Genomic DNA, 20,997 nt, shown 5'->3' with positions numbered 1-20,997 from the left:
TAACCTTGCTCAAGCTTTCAGGCACGTCACCTTATTTATATTCATAAGCCAAGCTTTCCCCATAGTAGGATTCGTAAATTCGTGACGCATTACATGGCAAAAAGGTTGTAGTGCGTGAAAATGCTAACCGGAAATGAGTGAATACAGCAATGTCTAGCCGATAAACGTTGTTAAAATAAAGATATTAAATGGTCTTCCGACGGTGTGTGTGTGTACAACATTAAACAAATAAATGCAGTTAATTATGATCACTCGCAAAAATGAAATTCTTTAAAAACTAATGAGCGCGTTAATTAGCCACTTGACAGTTAGCAGCAGAGGGCACATCACTGTGCAGCTGTACATTTTATGTTGCTTACCAACGCGACTTACAGTGGTTAAATGGAAATATTTATAGCCTGATGAGGCTGTAATCTGAATCCGACACATTTGTTGCAATCGAGGTGCAGACAGTTATTGAGTAAACGGGTAAATATCCAAGGTTTTTGCACTATTACTGTTTCGACAAACGTACTGATTTCTTTCTGAAATGTAAACAACAGCAAGCGTGGTTTCACTAAGGTTCATGATACTGTTGCTATTGATCTTAACATGTATATATAATAATGTCGGAGATATCAATTCCTACCAATTTGTATGTAAAACATGAAAGAGCTTTCATTACGGGTGTCTAAATATGGTTCTCAGTGTACACGTATTTGTTTATATTTCCATTCGAGGCGATTATACTACAATTATCTGAAACCCCATTCGATATAATGATTTTTAGTTGGATATTATCATTGAGGTTATTCGAGATTTTATTACCAATCCAATCTCTACCATCCCTTATGGCAGTATAGATTTGTTCTATCCTGATCAAAACATTGTTTTGTAAAACAAATCTTGAGAATGGTGGATCATTTATTGTGTGGTTCTCTGTGCTTGTCTATAGGTGAATGAGTGAGACTGACTTCATCTCTGCTGATATGGCAGAGATAAACCGCATCCATTATGAGCTAGAATATACAGAGGGCATCAGTCAACAGATGCGGATCCCAGAGAGGCTAAAGATTTCCTCCAGCTCATCAGAGGAACCATCTGGTCCCCTTCTCGACGCATCCCACAGTACTATGATGCATGTGCCAGAAAGGATTATAATCGCAGGTATTAGCAAAGTCATGGTGTGGGTTTTAAGTAAATGAAATGTTAAAGAAAGCAACAGCCAACTAATGCCCAATTTTAACTTATCAAGGAGATAGCAATGACTCCCGTTTCGGGAGACCCAGAGATCTGGATTTGATCCAGTCTACGCCACTAGAGACGGTTGAACTGAAGACCCCACCACGGGTTCTCACCCTTAATGATCAACCTCTGGACTTCCTCGAGCCAGAGCCAGATTCAGAGCCGGCAGGCAACTCCACTGCCCAGCCAAGAGACGAGGTAACAAAGGAATCAGGAAAATGAAAAACTTTGAATAATCCTGTCATCCTGACTTCTGAAGTTGAGAGCTGTTGTCCCTCTCTTCACAGATGCGATCTCACTTTAGGTCAAGACGGGAGCGCTGTAGGAGTGAGAACTCAGCAATGCATCGCAATGGACAGATAAACAAACATGATTTGTGAGTACTTGGTACTGTGAAACTACAGTATGTGCATAATTATTAGACAAGTTGATATCTGATCATATATTTTTCCAAAACTTTTTAATTCTTAACCCTGTAAATATGAAATGATAATAAAAAAAATGTTTTATGAAACAGTTTATTTAATATACAGTTTACTGTATATAACACAAAACACATGCAGTGCAATGCAATGATGATTAAGAAATGAACAAATAAACATTCCTCAAAAGCCTGATGCATCATATTTGTTGCTCACATTTTAACATGATTTTTCTAATATATATATGTATATATACACACATACACACACATATTTCTATTAATATGAGGGTATAAACCCTGCATGCATAATAATTATAAAAATAAATGTGGCAATAAAATAGTAGGATTTGTTTTTCCACTATATAGTTTTATAATTGCGAGAATCAAGCTGCACATACAGCTAACTGCTCTGTGACTTCTACTTTGTGGATTTCTGTTTGGAAATGTTATGTAGACGCATGTAGACATTTTGTGTTTTTATTAGGGATGCAAATTATCGATTAATTCATTAATCATTAATTGATTGACCTTATCGATCGATTAACGATTAACTGATAAGCGGCTATTTTCCTGAGAATGTAAATTTCTCACTGTATCAATAGTGTCTTTAACATAAAAAGCTAAATATTGCTTATAGGCTACTGAATAAAAATGCATGTTATATTGCTCAATTGATGTTTTATTGTAACAGTTGGGATACGGTACAGATAATGGCATTTATGTAGTTTAACAAAATAAATTATCTACAGAAAATTTAAATACATAAAAAATAATTGTGCACTGGCTCACCTGTTGCATGTGAAACATTAAGCAACATAAAATAAATTTTAAATAAAAATCTACATGGGTAGGCTTAGCCTACAATATTAAGCCTACATATAATAATCTATCTGGTAAACTACTTGAATGAAAAACTTGAAACATTAGCAGCGCAGCACTTATAACCCCCCTTGGTCTGAGAAAGGTAACAATAAGATTACTAGACCTGGAAACTTCAAATATAGAACTGAACACAACTTAAATCATCCCTGAGGAAGGTGACAGTAAAATTAGAGGGCGTCCCTCGTTTACACTGTCAGTGAAATGTGACCAAATTCCGATTTTTTGCTCACATGTGACACAGATTCGATGTGTTCTATGACAGTGTAAACAGGAAAAAAACGCATGCATTCGGATATATCGAGATCGGTTTCAGGCCTCATTCATATGTGGAAATAAATCGGAAATAAATGCCAATGCGGCTGTCATGTAAACAGGCAGGTCGGATTTTCTGAGGCATTACGTCTCCGCGGTTTAATGACGAGAGAAACCAACGCGCATCTGCAAAGGGACGGATGACCCGACGAAACGTTGTGTCGTCGTAGGAGAGGAATGTGGACAAACGTTGACACAACATATTGTTGTACACAACAAAATTTCGGACCCACTGCTCCTCGTTAAAGCCAATATTTAAAGCCAGTATGCTCCCACCAGTCCTGAGATCTCTCTCACACACAATAACTGAAGCATATGCGCAATGGTGGCACTTTTCGTCCTCCTTCGCCTCAAATTTGAAATGCTCCCACACTCCACTCCGTTTTGACCGCCTCATGTTTGGTTTCTTTTTTGCCACCTCAGGTTTGTGTCGGGTCTCTCGCCGCCCGCGAGAATCTCGTGTCACGTTCGCAATGTTCAATTAGCCGACAATTAATTTAATTTAATCGAGTAAATTCTTGTCGACAATTAATCGATAATCGATTAACCGTTTCCATCCCTAGTTTTTATATCAGATAGTTAGTCTGGCCACAATTGTGTTGTCTGCAAGTCTGTCCATGTGTGATTCATGCGTCACAATCACGTCTCTCTCTGTTAGTGCAAGCCCGTCTCCATCCCGTGTTCCTGTCCGTACTTGTCCCCCTCTCATCAGCCCTGAGGACGGTCAGAACTTAAATAGCGCCACTGGTGTCCTTGCCTACATCAAGAACACGACTCGCAGGGCTTACCAACAGGTCCTGGAGGTGCTGGACGACAGCCACCGCAGGTGGGCTCTTCCAAAATGATGCATCTCTTTTAATTATGCATATGTAAAGTATAAATGTGTGTGTGAATAGTAGAAAAAAGTCAAATGCATGCTTATTAAATGTGCAGTAAGCGATTTCTGAGAAAGGCTGTCGAAAGTGGATCGAACCGAGCACCACAACACACTTGTAGCCAATCAGCAGTGGGGGGCATGATTTCAAATATCAACAGTGTTTCTCAGAAATCGCTTACTGCACCTTTAAGCTATTTAAATTCATCATTTTTAATTAATTTTTAAGGGAATAAAAAAACCCCGTTTCTAATCAAATGTTTTTGTGTGTGTGTAGTCGGACAGCTCTTGTGACTTTTGATCTAGGTCTGGAGAACACTGCTGATGATGCTGTCTTAACAGACGCTGCCTCACTGCGACGACAGGTAATGTCTAACTCCTCTGCCTGTAACTTGTGTCCATAACAAAATGTCCATAAGTCAGGGATGTGAGTTTTCCTTATTTTGTATTTTCCTACTTAAAAAGTATGGCCCACGTGATTTCTGAGGGAAAAAAAACAGCTGCATTTTCAAATACGTTCAAAGGCGGCATGAAACGGAAGTTGCAATAGTCTTTTCTTCCCTATTGTGATGTATATCTATGGAAGCTTGTTTCCGCCACTTAATGAAAAATTGCTAATTGCGATCTCGCAATTCTTACTTTTTTACGCGGAATTGCCGGTTCATATCTTGCAATTCCGAGGGGAAAAAATCTGTCTTTTTTTCCTCTGAATTGGACTTTATAAATCACAAATTTGAGAAAAGAAATCAGAATTATAAATTACATATAATTTTACAGAGAGCCCAGAATTATACAGAGATATAAACTCGCAATTGCAGGAAAAAAATTCAGAATGGCAAGATATAAACTCGCTGTTGCAAGTTTATATCTAGCAATTCTGAGAGAAAAAATGTCAAAATTGCAGGATGTAAACTCGCAATTGTGAGGAAAAAAGTCGCAATTATCTTTTAAACTGTTTTATTCCGTGGCAGAAACAAGCATATATCTGAGTGAAACTGCTTCTGAAACAAGAAAAAAATGTAGGACTGGACATTGATTTTCTCCATCAGGAATTGATCATGTGAGTGACAGGTTGTCCCGCCATCACGCCAGTATACGCATCATCAGAGATGTCGCTTATTGTGTGCATTTGAAAATCTTCCCAAATGTATCATTATAATCGTTTATTTTCAACAAAAGAAAAGCTTTAAGGTCTCCCTGCGTTTTATCCGCCAAAATAAAAGCTGTATGGTTTAATGTTTGAAAGCAAAAAATGAATGAATTAGTATTGTAGTTTAGCAAAATAAACATATTATTGTAAGTAGTAAAATAAACTTTTTTTCTTTTTTTCTTTTTACAGTACAATAGTGCATAATAATTTTCAAATAAATAATTTTCCTTCTTAGTTTTCATCCTTAGCTGACCACATGCATGATTAATCATGTGTTTTGATTTACTGAACAGATCATCAAGCTGAATCGAAGACTGCAGCTACTGGAGCACGAGAATAAAGAGCGAGCCAAGCGGGAAATGGTCATGTACTCCCTCACTGTTGCGTTCTGGCTGGTCAACTCCTGGATCTGGCTCCGTCGCTAAACACCCCTATTTTCCACTCATCCTTAGAGGGTCTAACAAAATAAAAGACACTTCAGTCACATTGTATATTAGGTATTTTCTCATTCACAGACTTTTCTGTTAGTTAAGGGTTAAAATAATAATATAACAGTTGCACTGCTTTCAATAACAGGTCTAATCATGCTCTGAGAAATGTGGTTATTTTTAAGTTTTTGCATTTCCGATTGTATACTGTTTTTGTAATTGTTCTGTATGAATAGTTTGATGGTCCAGTGCAACGTGATGTAAAGATGTAAATGTTCGTAATATTTCATTAGACATTCCATTTTTGTGAATGCATGAAAGTTTGTACTCATTTTTCAGTTCAAATATTTTAAGTCATTATTTATGCAAGTACATATTTAAAGTTGTGGGATCACCAAAGAATTAAAGTGTGAAATGCATAAACTGTATTACTTACTTAATTGCTTGTCACTGAATTTCAGACTCTTGATCATAAGAAGTCTATCCTCCTGATTTTTATTCATTTTAAATATGTTATTAATATCTGAGCATACATGCCACTGCGTTAAATCCTACAGTGCTGTATCTTCCTTCAAAGATCAATGGGAGCAAAAGTGCAACACTTGTTTTAAAGCAAATAAATAATAGATCTGCCTTTTCTTAAACAAAATATCTATTACAGTTGCTGATACTCAGCATAAAAAAATTACAGTATATCAAATATCACAGCTTGCTGAAGTCACAGAACTCTGCTAAGTGACATAATTTTTAACACTTCTGCAACAAATGTAGTAATTTTCAGGACACATCAGTTCATCTGCATGATTTGCCCTTGAGCCACGGGGTTCCTGTCACATGGTTTATCCTCCAGCTATGCAGTGTCTGTCCAGCTGTTTGCTGTTCAGTGGAACGCTCAGGGTCAGGAGCCGGGGATAATCAATACCATTTACACGAAACTACTAACTGTCTATCAATATTTGCTGGGAAAACCCCCAAATAAAGATTACACACATCTCAAAAAGTTGCTTTAGACATCAATATAATTGTTTGTTTTATTTTAATGTAAGCCTTGTCACTGGCATACAGTCCATAGTTCATTTTGCAATCTAGTCAGAGGAAGATTTATTTTGTGTGAGATATTATTTGTTGGTTTATGTAAACATGCAGACTGAAGACTTTGAATGTTTCATCACATTTTACTGTTTATTAGCATCTCACGTCATGAGTTTGAAGTGTTTAAATCGAGGCAACAACACAATGATTGAAAATCCTTATAATTGAATATAATTTAAAGTAATTTTGTCAATTATTTAATTAATAGTTGTCACTTGACACTTGGTGGGGGAAATATATTAAATGTCACAGGTCATAATTTTTTATTTTTACGAAATGTAATAATTTTCCAAGTAAAATGTGACATTTTAATAGGGACAGTCTTGGCCTTTCTGTGATTGCAAATGTTTGGAGTTGTGGTCTTTATGAAAAAATGTAAATATGGTTTAATAACGATTCAAACGTTAATATACTGTAGTAAATTTACCATGCAACCTTTAAAAGTAGTTAAACCAACCACAGATTATTGTAGTTATAGTAAAAGTGATATTTTTGTTGAATCAGAGATATAATGAGCTGTAGTATGGACTAATCCACTGGATGACACTCAGGATGTAAATCAGATGCCTTTGAACTTCAGGAATTTCAGGAAAGAATACTGACTTGTACATCATTTACAGTATGTATGTTATCTATATATGATCTGTAGTTGTAAGAGCTTAAAGTAAAAGTATAAAGCTAATGATAAATAATTTAAAAGATTGCTTATTCATCAAACTTTATACTGTCTTATAAATAAATTCCAGATGCTTTTATCTCAGCAAAGGTTTGTTTTTCACTCCTGTTTATTCATATAATTCATATTATCCATATGTTCGTCAGTGTGAATGATCTTTCTGACTTTAACTATCTTTATACTTTTTCACATTTGTATTCTTGAATTAGGCTATATTATTATGTATTAAATTGTATTCTTATGTGTGCACTGCAAGCTTCATTACCAAGAACATTCCTGCAATAAATCTCTTTCTGATTCTATGGAAGGTTGTTTCCGCCACAGAATAAAAATAAACTTTTTATCTCACAATTATGACTCTTTTTCTCGCAATTGCGAGTTTACATCTCGCATTTCTGACTTTTTTCTTAGAATTGCGTGATATAAACTCGCAATTGCGCGTTATAAAGTCAGAATTGCGAGTTTAGGCTATGACTATAACTCACAATTGTGAGTTTAGGCCTATATCTCAATATTCTGACTTTATAACTCGAAATTTTGAGTTTATCTTGCCATTCTGACTTTATAACTCGCAAGTTGAAAGCTTGTATCACTATTCTGACTTTGTAGCCTAAATATAACAAGTATAGTATAACAGTGTAACTTATCACGCGATTTTGAGGAAAAAAATTAAGAATTTTCCAACACAACACAACAAGCTTCCATAGACTGTGATTGTGATTCTGAAGCCATAGAGGGCGCTCTCTCGTTCTCTAGACGTTTCTAACTGTGTTTTCTTCTTGACCTGGAAGAAAAACGGAGTGTCAGTGAGTTCGGTCCTGCTTGGCACAGCAGTGGACGTGGAACAGTCCCGTGTATTAAGTTACTTGCTGTCAGTCTGTGATGGATCCGTTATTGTGAGAACGCAGACATTTGTAACGTTACTAAGACTGCGGCGGAATATACTACAAACCAATGAAGGAAGCTTTCGCTCGACCCTGGACTTCGCTGGTCAAGGAAATAAGTAACTTTTGATTAGCATTTTGATCGCTTGTGTTATAATTGTGTTCAAATTAAGGTGCAAATGCTCACCTTGGAGGAGCACGTCTAGTATAGCTGTTGTCCTGTTCTCATATTCACTGGCTTCGCTCGCACGGTCGTTTTCGCGATGGCTCCGATGGGCATCCGACTGTCGCCGCTCGGCATAGCCGTGTTCTGCTTACTGGGAGTCGGTGTGATCTATCACCTATACGCGGGAGTTTTGTCCAGCAGATTCGCCTCGTTCAGACAGAAGACGACCGTGGATCTGCGAGACCTGCTCGCGCTGTCCATGGATGCTGCGGTGCAGGGCGGACGGGAGGTGAAGAGGATCAGGGAGGACAACACGCTGGAGGAGAAGTCAAAGGGCGAAACTAAAGAAGGTGCCAGTGAAAAGCTCACGCTGGGTGATCTGAACTCCCACCGAAAGATGTTCTACCTGATCAAGAACACCTACCCTAACATACAGGTACAGCTGATCTGTGCTTGAGGAATGAGGATACTTTACAAAAAATACAATGGTAACATTGTTTACAGTCTATGAATGGTAACCATAATCCGCTCAGGTACACAGTTAAAGTCATTGTATTTATTATAAATGATTTATCTGTGCACGCAGTATTTTTATGAATGATTTATCTGTGCATGTCAGTATTATATATTTTTTTTTATTTCATGTGCCTCGTAATCGTTAATCAAAATAACTTCCCCTCCGTCTTTTACTGGCGCAACAACCTGTCACTCACATCCAACCAGCCAATCAATTCACGATTTACAGAAGCAAGTCCCGCCCTACATTTTTCTTGTTTGAAAAGCAGCTTCATACACATGCCACAATAGGGAAGAAAAAGACAACTTCTGTTTAAGGCCGACTTTAAATGCCATTCTTCCACAAGAAGATATAGACCTTACGCGCCAGAGTCGCTGTCGAAGAGTAATTAGCTGGTGAAATTAATTTACTTATTGTAGAGTTAAAGAAAGTTAAAGAAAACCAGGAAGATTTTAAAACGAGCAGTTCATTCATAAATCCATAAAAGATCTGTCCTTCATGTTGTGGAAATACAAACCGGAAGACAGAACACAAGGAGTGCAGCGCTAAAAAGGAGCGGGGGCCACAAGGTTTATAGTCCCTGACAAAACTGAACATTGCTATGCAACAAATAAAATATGCTATGGAGCTCTGCAGTGATACATTGCATTTAGAACCGGAACTATAATTTTTATTGTGTGCAACTGTGTCTGCCTGCTTTTTCAGTGGCATTAGTTCTCTAACATTGCGTCTGAATATGCTTACTTCTATACTATAAATTAGGCGATTAAAAAAAATATGTGAGCCAAGAAGAATGTATGTCTGAATTCATAGTATTCATAAAAGAGTAGGCAATAGTACCCAGATGACCTACTACTTCCAGTGAGATTCTGAAGTGCTAGCAGAGCCCGTCTACGGAGAGCCTTGGCACTTCCTATTAGCCCCATTGTATAGATCTTGGTTGCAGTTACATTAGAATTCCACTGGAGGTGATCGCGGGCGAGTGCAGACTGAATGGGAGTCTATGGGGCTATACGGCTAAATGTGTATCTTTCACCCGATTGCCGTTGAGAAATCTCAGATTTTATTGTAGGTTTTGCAAGTTCAACATGGGTTATAGGTCGAAAGTTGAATGAACGAGTACTTATGTCCTTTCGATTTCTTACAGGTTGAGTTGTTGTTGCCTATAACACGCTAGCATTCTGCTAATGAACGCTGATTGGTCAGTGAAGGACTGATTACGACCAGAGATACAGCTTGATGGCATCGTGGCATCCGAAGCGGGACCAGAAACAAACAAAACAAAAACTCTTCTAGCACGTGTATTTACCTGTGTCAGCTGTGTTGTCGATGCCTCGAGTGAAAAGAAAGTGCAGAGCGCGAAAGCACCAAAGTACCAAAGTGACTGAAGGATTGCCGTAAAGCAGTATCTCTGGTCGTACGATGTGTATGACGTCATTGACATTTTAAAAGACTTTTTAAAGCAAATAAGTGACTCTAAAAAATCTAACACCCAGCAATGTGTAATTTCTTTGCTTCTCCTTTCGAATACAACATTCAAATTACTAGACAAAAAATTATATCCTGAGAAAAGTGGATTTTGAGGGGTATTTCGCCATAGACCTCCATTCATTCTGCACTCGCCTGCGAGCGCCCCCGCATGGACAGAGACGTGTTACTGCAGCCAGTCCAGAAACCGGAAGTAAGCAGAGAGTGACAATTCTCTTCCTATTAGACATTCTCTGGTGCTAGACACTTTAATATCCCATAATGCAACGGGAGAAGATTTATGAATGGAGGTGAAGCAACGCAACCGACGCCATAGGTCACGTGACAATGACAACATGGCGTATGTAGTACGTCCGAAATTTTATTTATACTACACACATTCATACAATACATCACAACATTGCAAACTTTTATATGAAGCTAAAAAGTATTTGAATATCAGATAAAAAGACAAAGGCACAAGAGGGAACGGAATGCAATCTCAAAAGCATTGCGAATGACATCAACGGCAGATAAATATAAAACCATTGATTTAAAGACGTTGATTGCATATAGATCAGTTCCGGTCAGTAAGCACGGCCCTGACTGTGGAACATTTTTGTTAAAGGTGAAAGATCTGACAGAATATTTTAAAATGGTCGCATTGTAGAGCCCTGAACTATTGCTTTCTCAGTTTTTAACCTCAAGGTTAAGTAACAGAAATGGCTGCCTAAATGTTCTTCAGAGTGTGGTTTTCTTTCCTATGTTTGCAGGTGAACTCAGAAGAACATGCGAACGCAGAGGGTGAGGCCACTTTGTGGACACGCATCATCCCTGAAGAAATTCTGGCCAAGATCCCTGGGGAGAAGGAGGTTCCTGCAGAAAAGATCACAGTGTGGATTGATCCACTGGACGCCACTCAGGAATACACAGGTCTGGTGCAACTCTTTATTTATAAATCATATCACCATAAATCAGGAATGTGTAGGTTCTATATATAGGAGTTGTAGTTTTATTATGCAAGTCCTGCTGTTGTAGTGGGAGCAACAGTTTCATGTTCCTGCGGTGCACACGTGCTGTACCAGGATGTAAATCCTGTTTGTGCTTTCAACAGAAAATCTCCGCAAGTATGTCACCACCATGGTGTGTGTGGCTGTGGATGGGAGTCCTGTAATAGGTGTGATCCACAAACCCTTCACTGGGTACACAGGTGTGTTTACTTGAGCTTTACAGACATATTCAAAACCAGATTACCAGGTGGCTTTGGATACAGGATCTAGGAGCCATTTTGGGAATGCCAAGGAATGAGTGATTTGTAGTTTTCATTTTCTGCACTTTTTTTGGTAACATCAAATACGGTTCTTTGACAAGAATTACACAATGTGTAATGATTAATAAACAAGAAAACACATAAGTAAATTAACATTTATATTAATGTGAGACTTCAAGATCATTTTTAGTGTCTTTAATGACAATTACAGTAGTTTATTATTGTGTATAAGGGCAGTAATGAACATATACCTACACTGTTCTGTTCTGACTGTTGTGTATTTAATGGATTCATACTGTGTTGCTCTCTCATCATCAGCATGGGGTTTTGTTGGAGAGGGATCCAATGTGGCACCTCGATCTTCCTACAACATGAACTCTCCTAAGGTGATCGTGTCACGCTCTCACTCGGGCAAGGTGAAGAACTTCGTTCAGGCTGCCTTTGGAAACAATACGGAAATATTACCAGCAGGGGGCGCAGGTACTGCATTCTGGGAGATCATCCCCTGTTGAGAAATAAATGCTTTGAAAAAAATATTTAAAATAAAAATGTTCACTTCCATTTAAAGGTTTGGGGCCAGTAAGATTGGTTAACAGAAGATTTTAACATTTCTATTCATCAAAGAATCATGAAAAATTGTATCATGGTTTCCACAAAAAAATATTACGGAGCACAACTGTTTTCAACACTGATAATGATAATAATCATAAATGTTTCTTGAGCAGCAAATCAGCATATTAGAATGATTTCTATAGAATCATGTGACACTGCTGTCAGTAGAGGGACAGAAAGCTCTCAGATTTCATCAAAATATCTTCATTTGTGTTCTGAAGATGAACGAAAGTCTTACGGGTTTGGAACGACATGAGGACGATTAATAAAGACAGAATTTTCATTTTTGGGTGAAAAAACCCTTTAAATACATGATCCTTGTGTTATTGTGAAAGATTCATTGGTGCATTTTATTCTAAAGTTTAAAAATGTTTGTAGTTAATTAGTTATAATTTAATAGAAATATTTAATAAGTATAGATATGTAGTAAATATTTAATACAAGTTATAACTGGTCTGATTCAAATAGCATTCTTATATTTCAACCCTTTCTTGTCACCCCAAATCTTTTCACATTCCAATTAATTCCAATTGGATAAAATTTCTAATCCCATTCTACTTTTTTTTCTTACTAAATACAAAATAGTTATCAATGACTGTGGCAGGAGAAAACACTACTGTACTTTGCTTCAGTAACCTTTGTGTTTTCCCCTCCGCAGGATACAAGGTACTGGCTCTTCTAGACTCCACTGATACGGAACAAGAGATGGCCGATATTTACATCCACGTGACGTACATCAAAAAGTGGGATATCTGTGCGGGCGATGCCATCTTGAGGTCTCTTGGTGGTCAAATGACAACTCTGAAAGGAGAGCAGATTGATTACTTGGGGTCAGAAGGAAACACGGGCGGCCTGCTGGCCAGCATCAAAACTGACCACAAGGGATTGGTGAAAAGACTCCCTCCTTGGGAATAGAACAAACAATAATAAATCACCGTCCGGTCCTGTCCCTAACACTCCCATTTTCTTCAGTTCCACACAGGTGTGTAGAAATACCAGGAAATGAGATTAGTGTGCGACACGAGATGACCGATCCAATGTAGCTCAATTAAATGTGTAAAGAATACCCAAATGAGTTTGAGAAGTGTTACAGGTTTTGTACAAAGGAAGCGTGCCTTTGGATCATTAGTGTGACACATTTAAAGAATGTTTATGTGTAAATGAACTAAAAGTGAGAGTCAAATCATGAGGTCACCTTTATTTTAAAAATTAATCTCCTGGGTGAACCAGTAGCTCTATTTCTTGTTTGATTTTTTTCTAAACTTTCTGGTAAAACCAGGTTTAAAATGGTTTTGGGTGAAGATTTAACTGTGAATCCAGAGATAACTTGAATATGACGTCCTTGTGCGTAGCGCTACTTCGCATAATTGATTACATCGTTCCCCTTGATGCCGTTTTTTTTTTTTTTTTTTTCTGTCAGATCTCAATTTGTAAAGTTTATACACTGATACCTGACTTGCTGTGTGATTAGACTACAGAGGTTTAGGCACCATTTGTAAATAAAAAATATATATAATATAGTATGTTAAGATTGAATTCTTCTTTTGTTTCTAAGGAAAGTTGGGAGTTAAAATGGATTTAATGGAGTAGAAACTCAGCAGTCCTCATTCAGATGTTGATTTATCGTAGGGGTTTTTCACTGTGATTGCCAATTTAAAAAAACATATTTTTGTATGAGTATTCATACTTTCCATGATTGTTTGTTGAGTTCCTTTGGATAGTCATGTACTGTTTACCTTTTGACAAAAACATTGTGTGCATGAAAAAAGAGAATAATGGGGAGAAAATCAAATTCTGCATGTGTCCTTTTACAGATTTTGTCTGAGATTTGAGGCATGTTATTTGGCATCACATTGATTGACATCATCATTCTGCCTTTAATAAATAAATGTATATGGGTTTTATAAGGAGTGAACCTTCATTTTTATGTAGTGAAATACAGTTTTGCATTATGTCCAACAATGCTTTGCTTAAGGGAATGTACACTTTTATGGGGGGAAAAGGTTCAGTGGGGTTCTACATAACACCTAAGGGTTCTTAACTCAAATTTAAAGAACACTTTATGCCATAAAGGTTCTATATAAGGAGAAATGTCTTGCATGATTGCATAATAGTTTATTTCATTTTTTCTTGAAAAAGTATGATTACAAGCTGTGTAATTCATAAAATGTAGTTCAAATTAAAAATGAACTAAAACTAAATCCATAAAATGATCCCTGATGGGAAACACGAAAATGTTTGAATATAAAGTGCCTGACTTTAAAGGATTAAAAGGACACTTTAAAGGATTAGTTCACCAAAAAATTTAATTGTGTCATTAATTAGGCCTACTCATCCTCATGGTTTTCAAAACCCATTAAACCTTCGTTCATCTTCTGAACACAAATTAAGATTTTTTTGATGAAATCCGAGAGCTTTCTGAACCCCGTAATGTGTCGTGGTGCTCACGAGAACAGCGTCAGAGACTGACACTAAAGAGAATAAATTGTTTATTAAAGTCGTTATTTTAGTTTTTGGTGCACAAAAAGTATTCTCATCGCTTATAACATTAAGGTTGAACTACTGTACTCACATGGACTATTTTTTTAACGATGTCTTTACTACCTTTCTGGGCCTTGAAAGTGGTGATTACATTGCAGTCTATGGAGGGGTCAGAAAGCTCTCAGATTTCATCAAAAATATCTTCATTTGTGTTCCGAAGAATGAACGAAGGTCGAGTTTGGAACGACATGAGGGTGAATAATTAATGACAGAATTTTCATTTTGGGGTGAACTAACCCTTTAAACGCACACTATACAAGATTTGTACCTTAATATAACAGCTTCGAAATCATTTCGATGGTAAACAAACTCGTAGTAAGGCGAATCATCGCGATGGCAAAGCAGGGGGGGACGCCGCTGGCAAAACCAGCAATGCAAGTTTGAGACTTGTTGCGCCCCGACAAATCTCGCTAGAATCACGACTTGCTTTACGGCACGACGTCACATACATCAACAATATAAAGCAGCCTCTATGGAAGACACTAGCACGCATTTCAGACGTGAATCATGGCGCGGTCGGAAGAGTGCAAAGACGGCTCTGCCTGAGTGGTATTTACACAGTAACGTACTCTAGGGGTCGCTGTTTGAGAAAAACGGAAACTGCATAGTGTGCCTTTAAGGTTCTTATCAGTATTTGTCTACACATCATGATGTTTCATAAATGTAAACCAAAGAGAGCATCTGATTTTCCCACCACAAGGTGGCAGGTTAGTTTTATCTCATGTTAATATATGAGATACAAAAAGCAACAAAAAGTATGTTTTTATCATTGTGGATTCATAATTAATTTCTTGACCAGCATAAACTGAGTCTTTGAAACGGGAATTCTGTATGAGATGTTAAAACATGAATTGGAGTGTGCCGTGGACACAGCAGGCAGTGAAACTGAGCTGCCCGATTCTTGTTTTTCCACACCATCACACTCAATCCAGCTTTAAATGAGTTTGCCAGCACTTCACAGCTAGCTATGCCACATCGTCTTTCTCCACCGCTCACGTTTTACATTTCTGCAGATGTCTTCAATTATCACAGCATGCCATTCTAACCCTCTGTGACAGATCCTCCACTCCAGTGTGTCGATGAACCCCCCGCGAGGATGCGGAATTAGACAAAAGGCATGTCAATCTCCCGAGAAGGCTTTCATGGAAGAAAGAACAAATCCATATTTACAGTAGATCAATCTGCGGGACAGATTCAAATGTTCGAAATAAAAGTTCTATGATTACAAAGAGTAGGCCTATTGTTTTATAATGTGACAGATGTGTATGCTTCGATCCTGATCAAAAATTATAAACATGCATGGTTGCTGATTCCTGCCATGATGAGCATATTTATGGATTATTGCATTATTCATAGTTATCTATTATATTGATGTGTTGCTAAAAGGCTTGCTAACGTTTCTTTGATATGCTAAAGGGAGTTGCTCTTTGGCCCAGCTTCGGAATATGGATGTCTTAGTAAAACGTTGATTTACTCTACAGTCACTACACCCCATGTTTCTAGAACTTTTATGTTACAATTGTTTTTTGTTAAAACATCTGAAAATTATTTTATTAAAATAAGCAGATTTTCTTTTTCACTTTTTTTTTTTTTTTTACATTAAATCAATTTTACAGATCCTCCACTCATCGATGAACCCTCTGCGATCATATATAATACAATATAAAGGATTTAATATCATGAAGATTTAATATTTAATGAAGGATTTAATATAAATTAATAAGCAAAATATCTCATTTTATTTTTTTAACTAATGACAATCTAAATAAAATAAAATAAACCAATTCATGATTGATTTTGTAAAAATGATAGACTGACAAATAGACAGACAGACAGTTAGATAGATAGATAGATAGATAGATAGATAGATAGATAGATAGATAGATAGATAGATAGATAGAGATTTTGGTTACCAAGGAGACACAAGTGTCAGTGAAGAGCTTGAGATAAAAGCCATGCTCACGATGTGTGAATACAAAGAAAATTGTAAATATCGCTTGCAGAATAGTTTTGTGTTTTAATATATTCAAATCAACTAATTTCCAGTCGAGCTGTAATTTTGTTAAAGTACAAAGTGTGAACATTTTATTTCATTGGATGTATTTAGAATACACAAATTGTTATCTATGAAATTAGACTCAGCACAGGTCTAACGTCTTATTTTTATTTATTTTAATTATTTAGTTTTTATTACAGAATGCTAAACAACATATTTAATGTGGTGGAAAATAATTTGTTTGTTGAGAAAAAAAAAAGACAAATAATGACAAATATTTCCTGTGATGCATGTAAATCCACTGGATGTTGTGTAATAAGTGATCCACAAACTGGATGAGTTACCCAAAAAACCCTTTATCCTAAAATCATTACTTTCTAGCAACCCCAGCTGTCATCCAATTAATGTATAAGGCACATCGAAAGGAAACAAAGATCTGCTACATTACAAGTGAGCACATTGTTATAAACCTCAAATAAATCAGATTTAATATCCATTTACAAGATGGAAGCACTGCGCTATTTTAGCATTTAGAAGTGAGTAAGATTGAATCACTATGGCTCTATATACAGGCCGCTGTCAGTTCAAATCCCTCTAGTCTCAGCTGATGTTGTGCCTTCAAGCAAAGCGTTTAACCTGTTTCTACTCCACAGCATGGCTGCCACAGAGTTCGACTTTTATTTGTTACTTGTGGCAAATTTGACTAGACATATGCAAAGTAAAGCACTCATACCAGTGCAAGCTGGATACAGCCAGATACAAAGTATATTTGATGAGATGGGAAAGACAAATAAATGGGGAAAACAATCTTTCGGTGGGTGTGAAAACAGTTCACAGGGGATACGTCTCTTGACATGATAAAAAAAAAAAAGAGAAGGAAGAATTGTCTCAGAGCACACAACTGAATTGAAGCGTGGATGAACATTCCCATGGGTAAATTATCCTGACACCATCAGAACACTTGATAGGCTGTTGAAGAGTATGATAATGTGTGCTGAGAAATTAGCATTTACTGTCATGTGAGGACTATTGCAGACTATCTACTGATATATATATATTTGTCAGTGAGATGTAACCTTAATCAAGGACAACATTGAAATTTTCAATCATTACTAAAGTAACTATGACTTTGGGTGAAATTATGTTAATTGTCATATAAATGCTCTGCAATCAATGCAATATTGGAATCCACATATATACTTAAAATAGTCTACACACTGTTTAACCACAGAACTTGCTAGGCTATATACATTACATGATTGTTGTGTGTTGAAATTATTTGGCTCTCTGGAATACTTCATACCGATTGGTCAGTCACGGCACTAGGCGACTTTTTTTCTAATTTTCACTGTTGCCTGCAAAGATGTTTCAAATAAACTACAATTGGTTTGGATGCTGTATACTAAATGTCAAAATAAAATGCATATCTCAGTAAAAAATAAACTTCATATATATATATATATATATATATATATATATATATATATATATATATATATATATATATATAGGTTATATATTTGGCTTATATATAGGTTTTATATAGGTATATACACTCACCTAAAGGATTATTAGGAACACCATACTAACACTGTGTTTGACCCCCTTTCGCCTTCAGAACTGCCTTAATTCTACGTGGCATTGATTCAACAAGGTGCTGAAAGCATTCTTTAGAAATGTTGGCCCATATTGATAGGATAGCATCTTGCAGTTGATGGAGATTTGTGGGATGCACATCCAGGGCACGAATCTCCCGTTCCACCACATCCCAAAGATGCTCAATTGGGTTGAGATCTGGTGACTGTGGGGGCCATTTTAGTACAGTGAACTCATTGTCATGTTCAAGAAACCAATTTGAAATGATTCGAGCTTTGTGACATGGTCCATTATCCTGCTGGAAGTAGCCATCAGAGGATGGGTACATGGTGGTCATAAAGGGATGGACATGGTCAGAAACAATGCTCAGGTAGGCCGTGGCATTTAAACGATGCCCAATTGGCGCTAAGGGGCCTAAAGTGTGCCAGGAAAACATCCCCCACACCATTACACCACCACCACCAGCCTGCACAGTGGTAACAAGGCATGATGGATCCATGTTCTCATTCTGTTTACGCCAAATTCTGACTCTACCATCTGAATGTCTCAACAGAAATCGAGACTCATCAGACCAGGCAACATTTTTCCAGTCTTCAACTGTCCAATTTTGGTGAGCTTGTGCAAATTGTAGCCTCTTTTTCCTATTTGTAGTGGAGATGAGTGGTACCCGGTGGGGTCTTCTGCTGTTGTAGCCCATCCGCCTCAAGGTTGTGCGTGTTGTGGCTTCACAAATGCTTTGCTGCATACCTCGGTTGTAACGAGTGGTTATTTCAGTCAAATTTGCTCTTCTATCAGCTTGAATCAGTCGGCCCATTCTCCTCTGACCTCTAGCATCAACAAGGCATTTTCGCCCACAGGACTGCCGCATACTGGATGTTTTTCCCTTTCACACCATTCTTTGTAAACCCTAGAAATGGTTGTGCGTGAAAATCCCAGTAACTGAGCAGATTGTGAAATACTCAGACCGGCCCGTCTGGCACCAACAACCATGCCACGCTCAAAATTGCTTAAATCACCTTTCTTTCCCATTCTGACATTCAGTTTGGAGTTCAGGAGATTGTTTTGACCAGGACCACACCCCTAAAGGCATTGAAGCAACTGCCATGTGATTGGTTGATTAGATAATTGCATTAATGAGAAATTGAACAGGTGTTCCTAATAATCCTTTAGGTGAGTGTATATATAGGGCTTTAGAAGTAATTTTTTTTACTGAAATATGTATTTTATTTTTAAGAAAATGTAGCCTATGTAAATTCTAATGCCTCTCATATCACACCCCAGACTTGCGCTCTCTCATCTCATACAAATGCAACTTCCGCCATCTTGTAACTAAAGTCCTCATTGTAAGACTTCGGTTTTAATAATTAATATTGTTGCATTATTTGTCTTGTTGCTAATCGGATTGTTTTGTACGTTATAATGGACTATTTTTTTTTTCTTAACAGATACAGGTAAAGTAATCTTTGCACGATCGTGTCCGCATGTTTATTTCAGTGGCCATCGCAACTTCCGGTGCAGCAGTCGGAGTGTGATAAAATAAGCACAAAATGTAATCTTGAGTAAGTGTTAACAGGACCAAGCAATATTAATTAGATTCATCATCCACCTATAGGCTATTTAACACTTCTGGAAGTCATAACATTTCTTTTATGTTTTTTTTTTATTATAGGCTATAACTAAAATGTTGTGTTTACAATAGTTAACAAATCAACTTTCCATGTCCACGTTAATATTTATATGGTGCTTAGCCATTTTTTAGGTGCATTACTGCATTTTTATTTGTTTTCACAAACTGAGGGATGAGATGTCTGGTAATCAGCAGCATGTCACAGATGCTGTCCACAGAAATGACTCTTGAATGACTTGGATTCCAGCTTGAACTTTATTATAGTAATGCCATATGAGGTGTTGCAGGCTACAAAGTCTGATATCAGTATTTATTCCTCTGCTGCTGTATCACCTGCACATTTGTTTGGGCTTGGGGAAAACATAGAGTTTGGTGATTCAGAGCGTGTGATGGAACATACACCTCTCTCTAGGCCATTTCTTGCTTGGTTATTTACGCATAGAGGATAATGGATTAACGGAGCCCAGGCTTTTGGCATCAGCAGTATGGCACGTTGTGGGGGGGCACAATGAGCCATAGCACATTGCTCACGAACAGAAAACTTTGTGAGATATACAGTTGTGAGAAACTCAGAGCAGCCTGTCGTGATCATCGAAATCCCCTTAAAGCCATAATAAAAACAGTTTAGTCCCTCAACAGTGGCAAGTATCAATTAGAGTTATGAGCGTCAATATGTAGGACTTGTGATTTTCCACAGGGCCAAGTCTGCAACAGCTGTTTAAGTGGATGGCTTTATACGTAGCAGAAATAACCACTTGATTTGTTGTGATGTGTCACTTCTGTGACATGTTGTTGTGCAATAAACTGAATTAATGGAGCATTTTCAACCTATGCAGTATGCACTACACTCCAACAATACTAATAAGACTAATGCTTCCAAAGCAAGTCGAAGCTTTATCGTCTTATGTGCAAAAGCACAGTCAAGTACAATGAAATAATGTTTTCTTTGCAGAGCTAAGACAACATACATTTGGCATTTACAACAACTGACTGAACACATAAGAACTCAGAACAATAAAAATAGATTAGACAGCAGTTAGTTACAGTCCTCGAATTTGATTGGCCAAGCACTGTTGCTAGAAAGCCGATATTTATTTGTTTCAGACATGTCTCTTTTTTTGGTCATTCTCCATATTTATGACCATAATAGGCAAGACAAAGTAATGGCAGCGAATGCAAAAACACATACCGAGAACCTGGAGCAAATGGAAGTTTACCCAACTGGGACAACTTCCTCTTCTGAAAACCCCGGAAATGAG

The 20,997-nt window shown here is 37.3% G+C and overlaps 2 protein-coding genes across 2 annotated transcripts; both read left to right on the top strand.

The window, feature by feature from the left end:
• Positions 1-95: 95 nt before the first annotated feature.
• mffb (mitochondrial fission factor b) lies at positions 96-6,309 on the top strand. The gene is made up of 7 exons (XM_084119591.1): positions 96-468; positions 935-1,146; positions 1,235-1,422; positions 1,512-1,600; positions 3,501-3,668; positions 3,994-4,081; positions 5,160-6,309. Exons 2-7 carry the CDS (start codon positions 939-941, stop codon positions 5,289-5,291), a joined length of 873 nt encoding a protein of 290 aa, XP_083975717.1. The 5' UTR covers positions 96-468; positions 935-938; the 3' UTR covers positions 5,292-6,309.
• Positions 6,310-7,152: 843 nt separating this feature from the next.
• Positions 7,153-13,885, top strand: bpnt2 (3'(2'), 5'-bisphosphate nucleotidase 2). The gene is made up of 5 exons (XM_084119590.1): positions 7,153-8,548; positions 10,870-11,029; positions 11,211-11,306; positions 11,685-11,846; positions 12,637-13,885. The coding sequence occupies exons 1-5, from the start codon at positions 8,210-8,212 to the stop codon at positions 12,891-12,893; spliced, it is 1,014 nt and encodes a 337-aa protein (XP_083975716.1). The 5' UTR covers positions 7,153-8,209; the 3' UTR covers positions 12,894-13,885.
• Positions 13,886-20,997: the final 7,112 nt, after the last annotated feature.

Source organism: Abramis brama (genome assembly GCF_963993115.1).
Source record: "Abramis brama genome assembly, chromosome: 7".
In the NCBI taxonomy this organism is placed as follows: domain Eukaryota; kingdom Metazoa; phylum Chordata; class Actinopteri; order Cypriniformes; family Leuciscidae; genus Abramis; species Abramis brama.
Note: the sequence above shows the minus strand (reverse complement) of the source record. Positions and strands in the feature narration are given on the sequence as shown.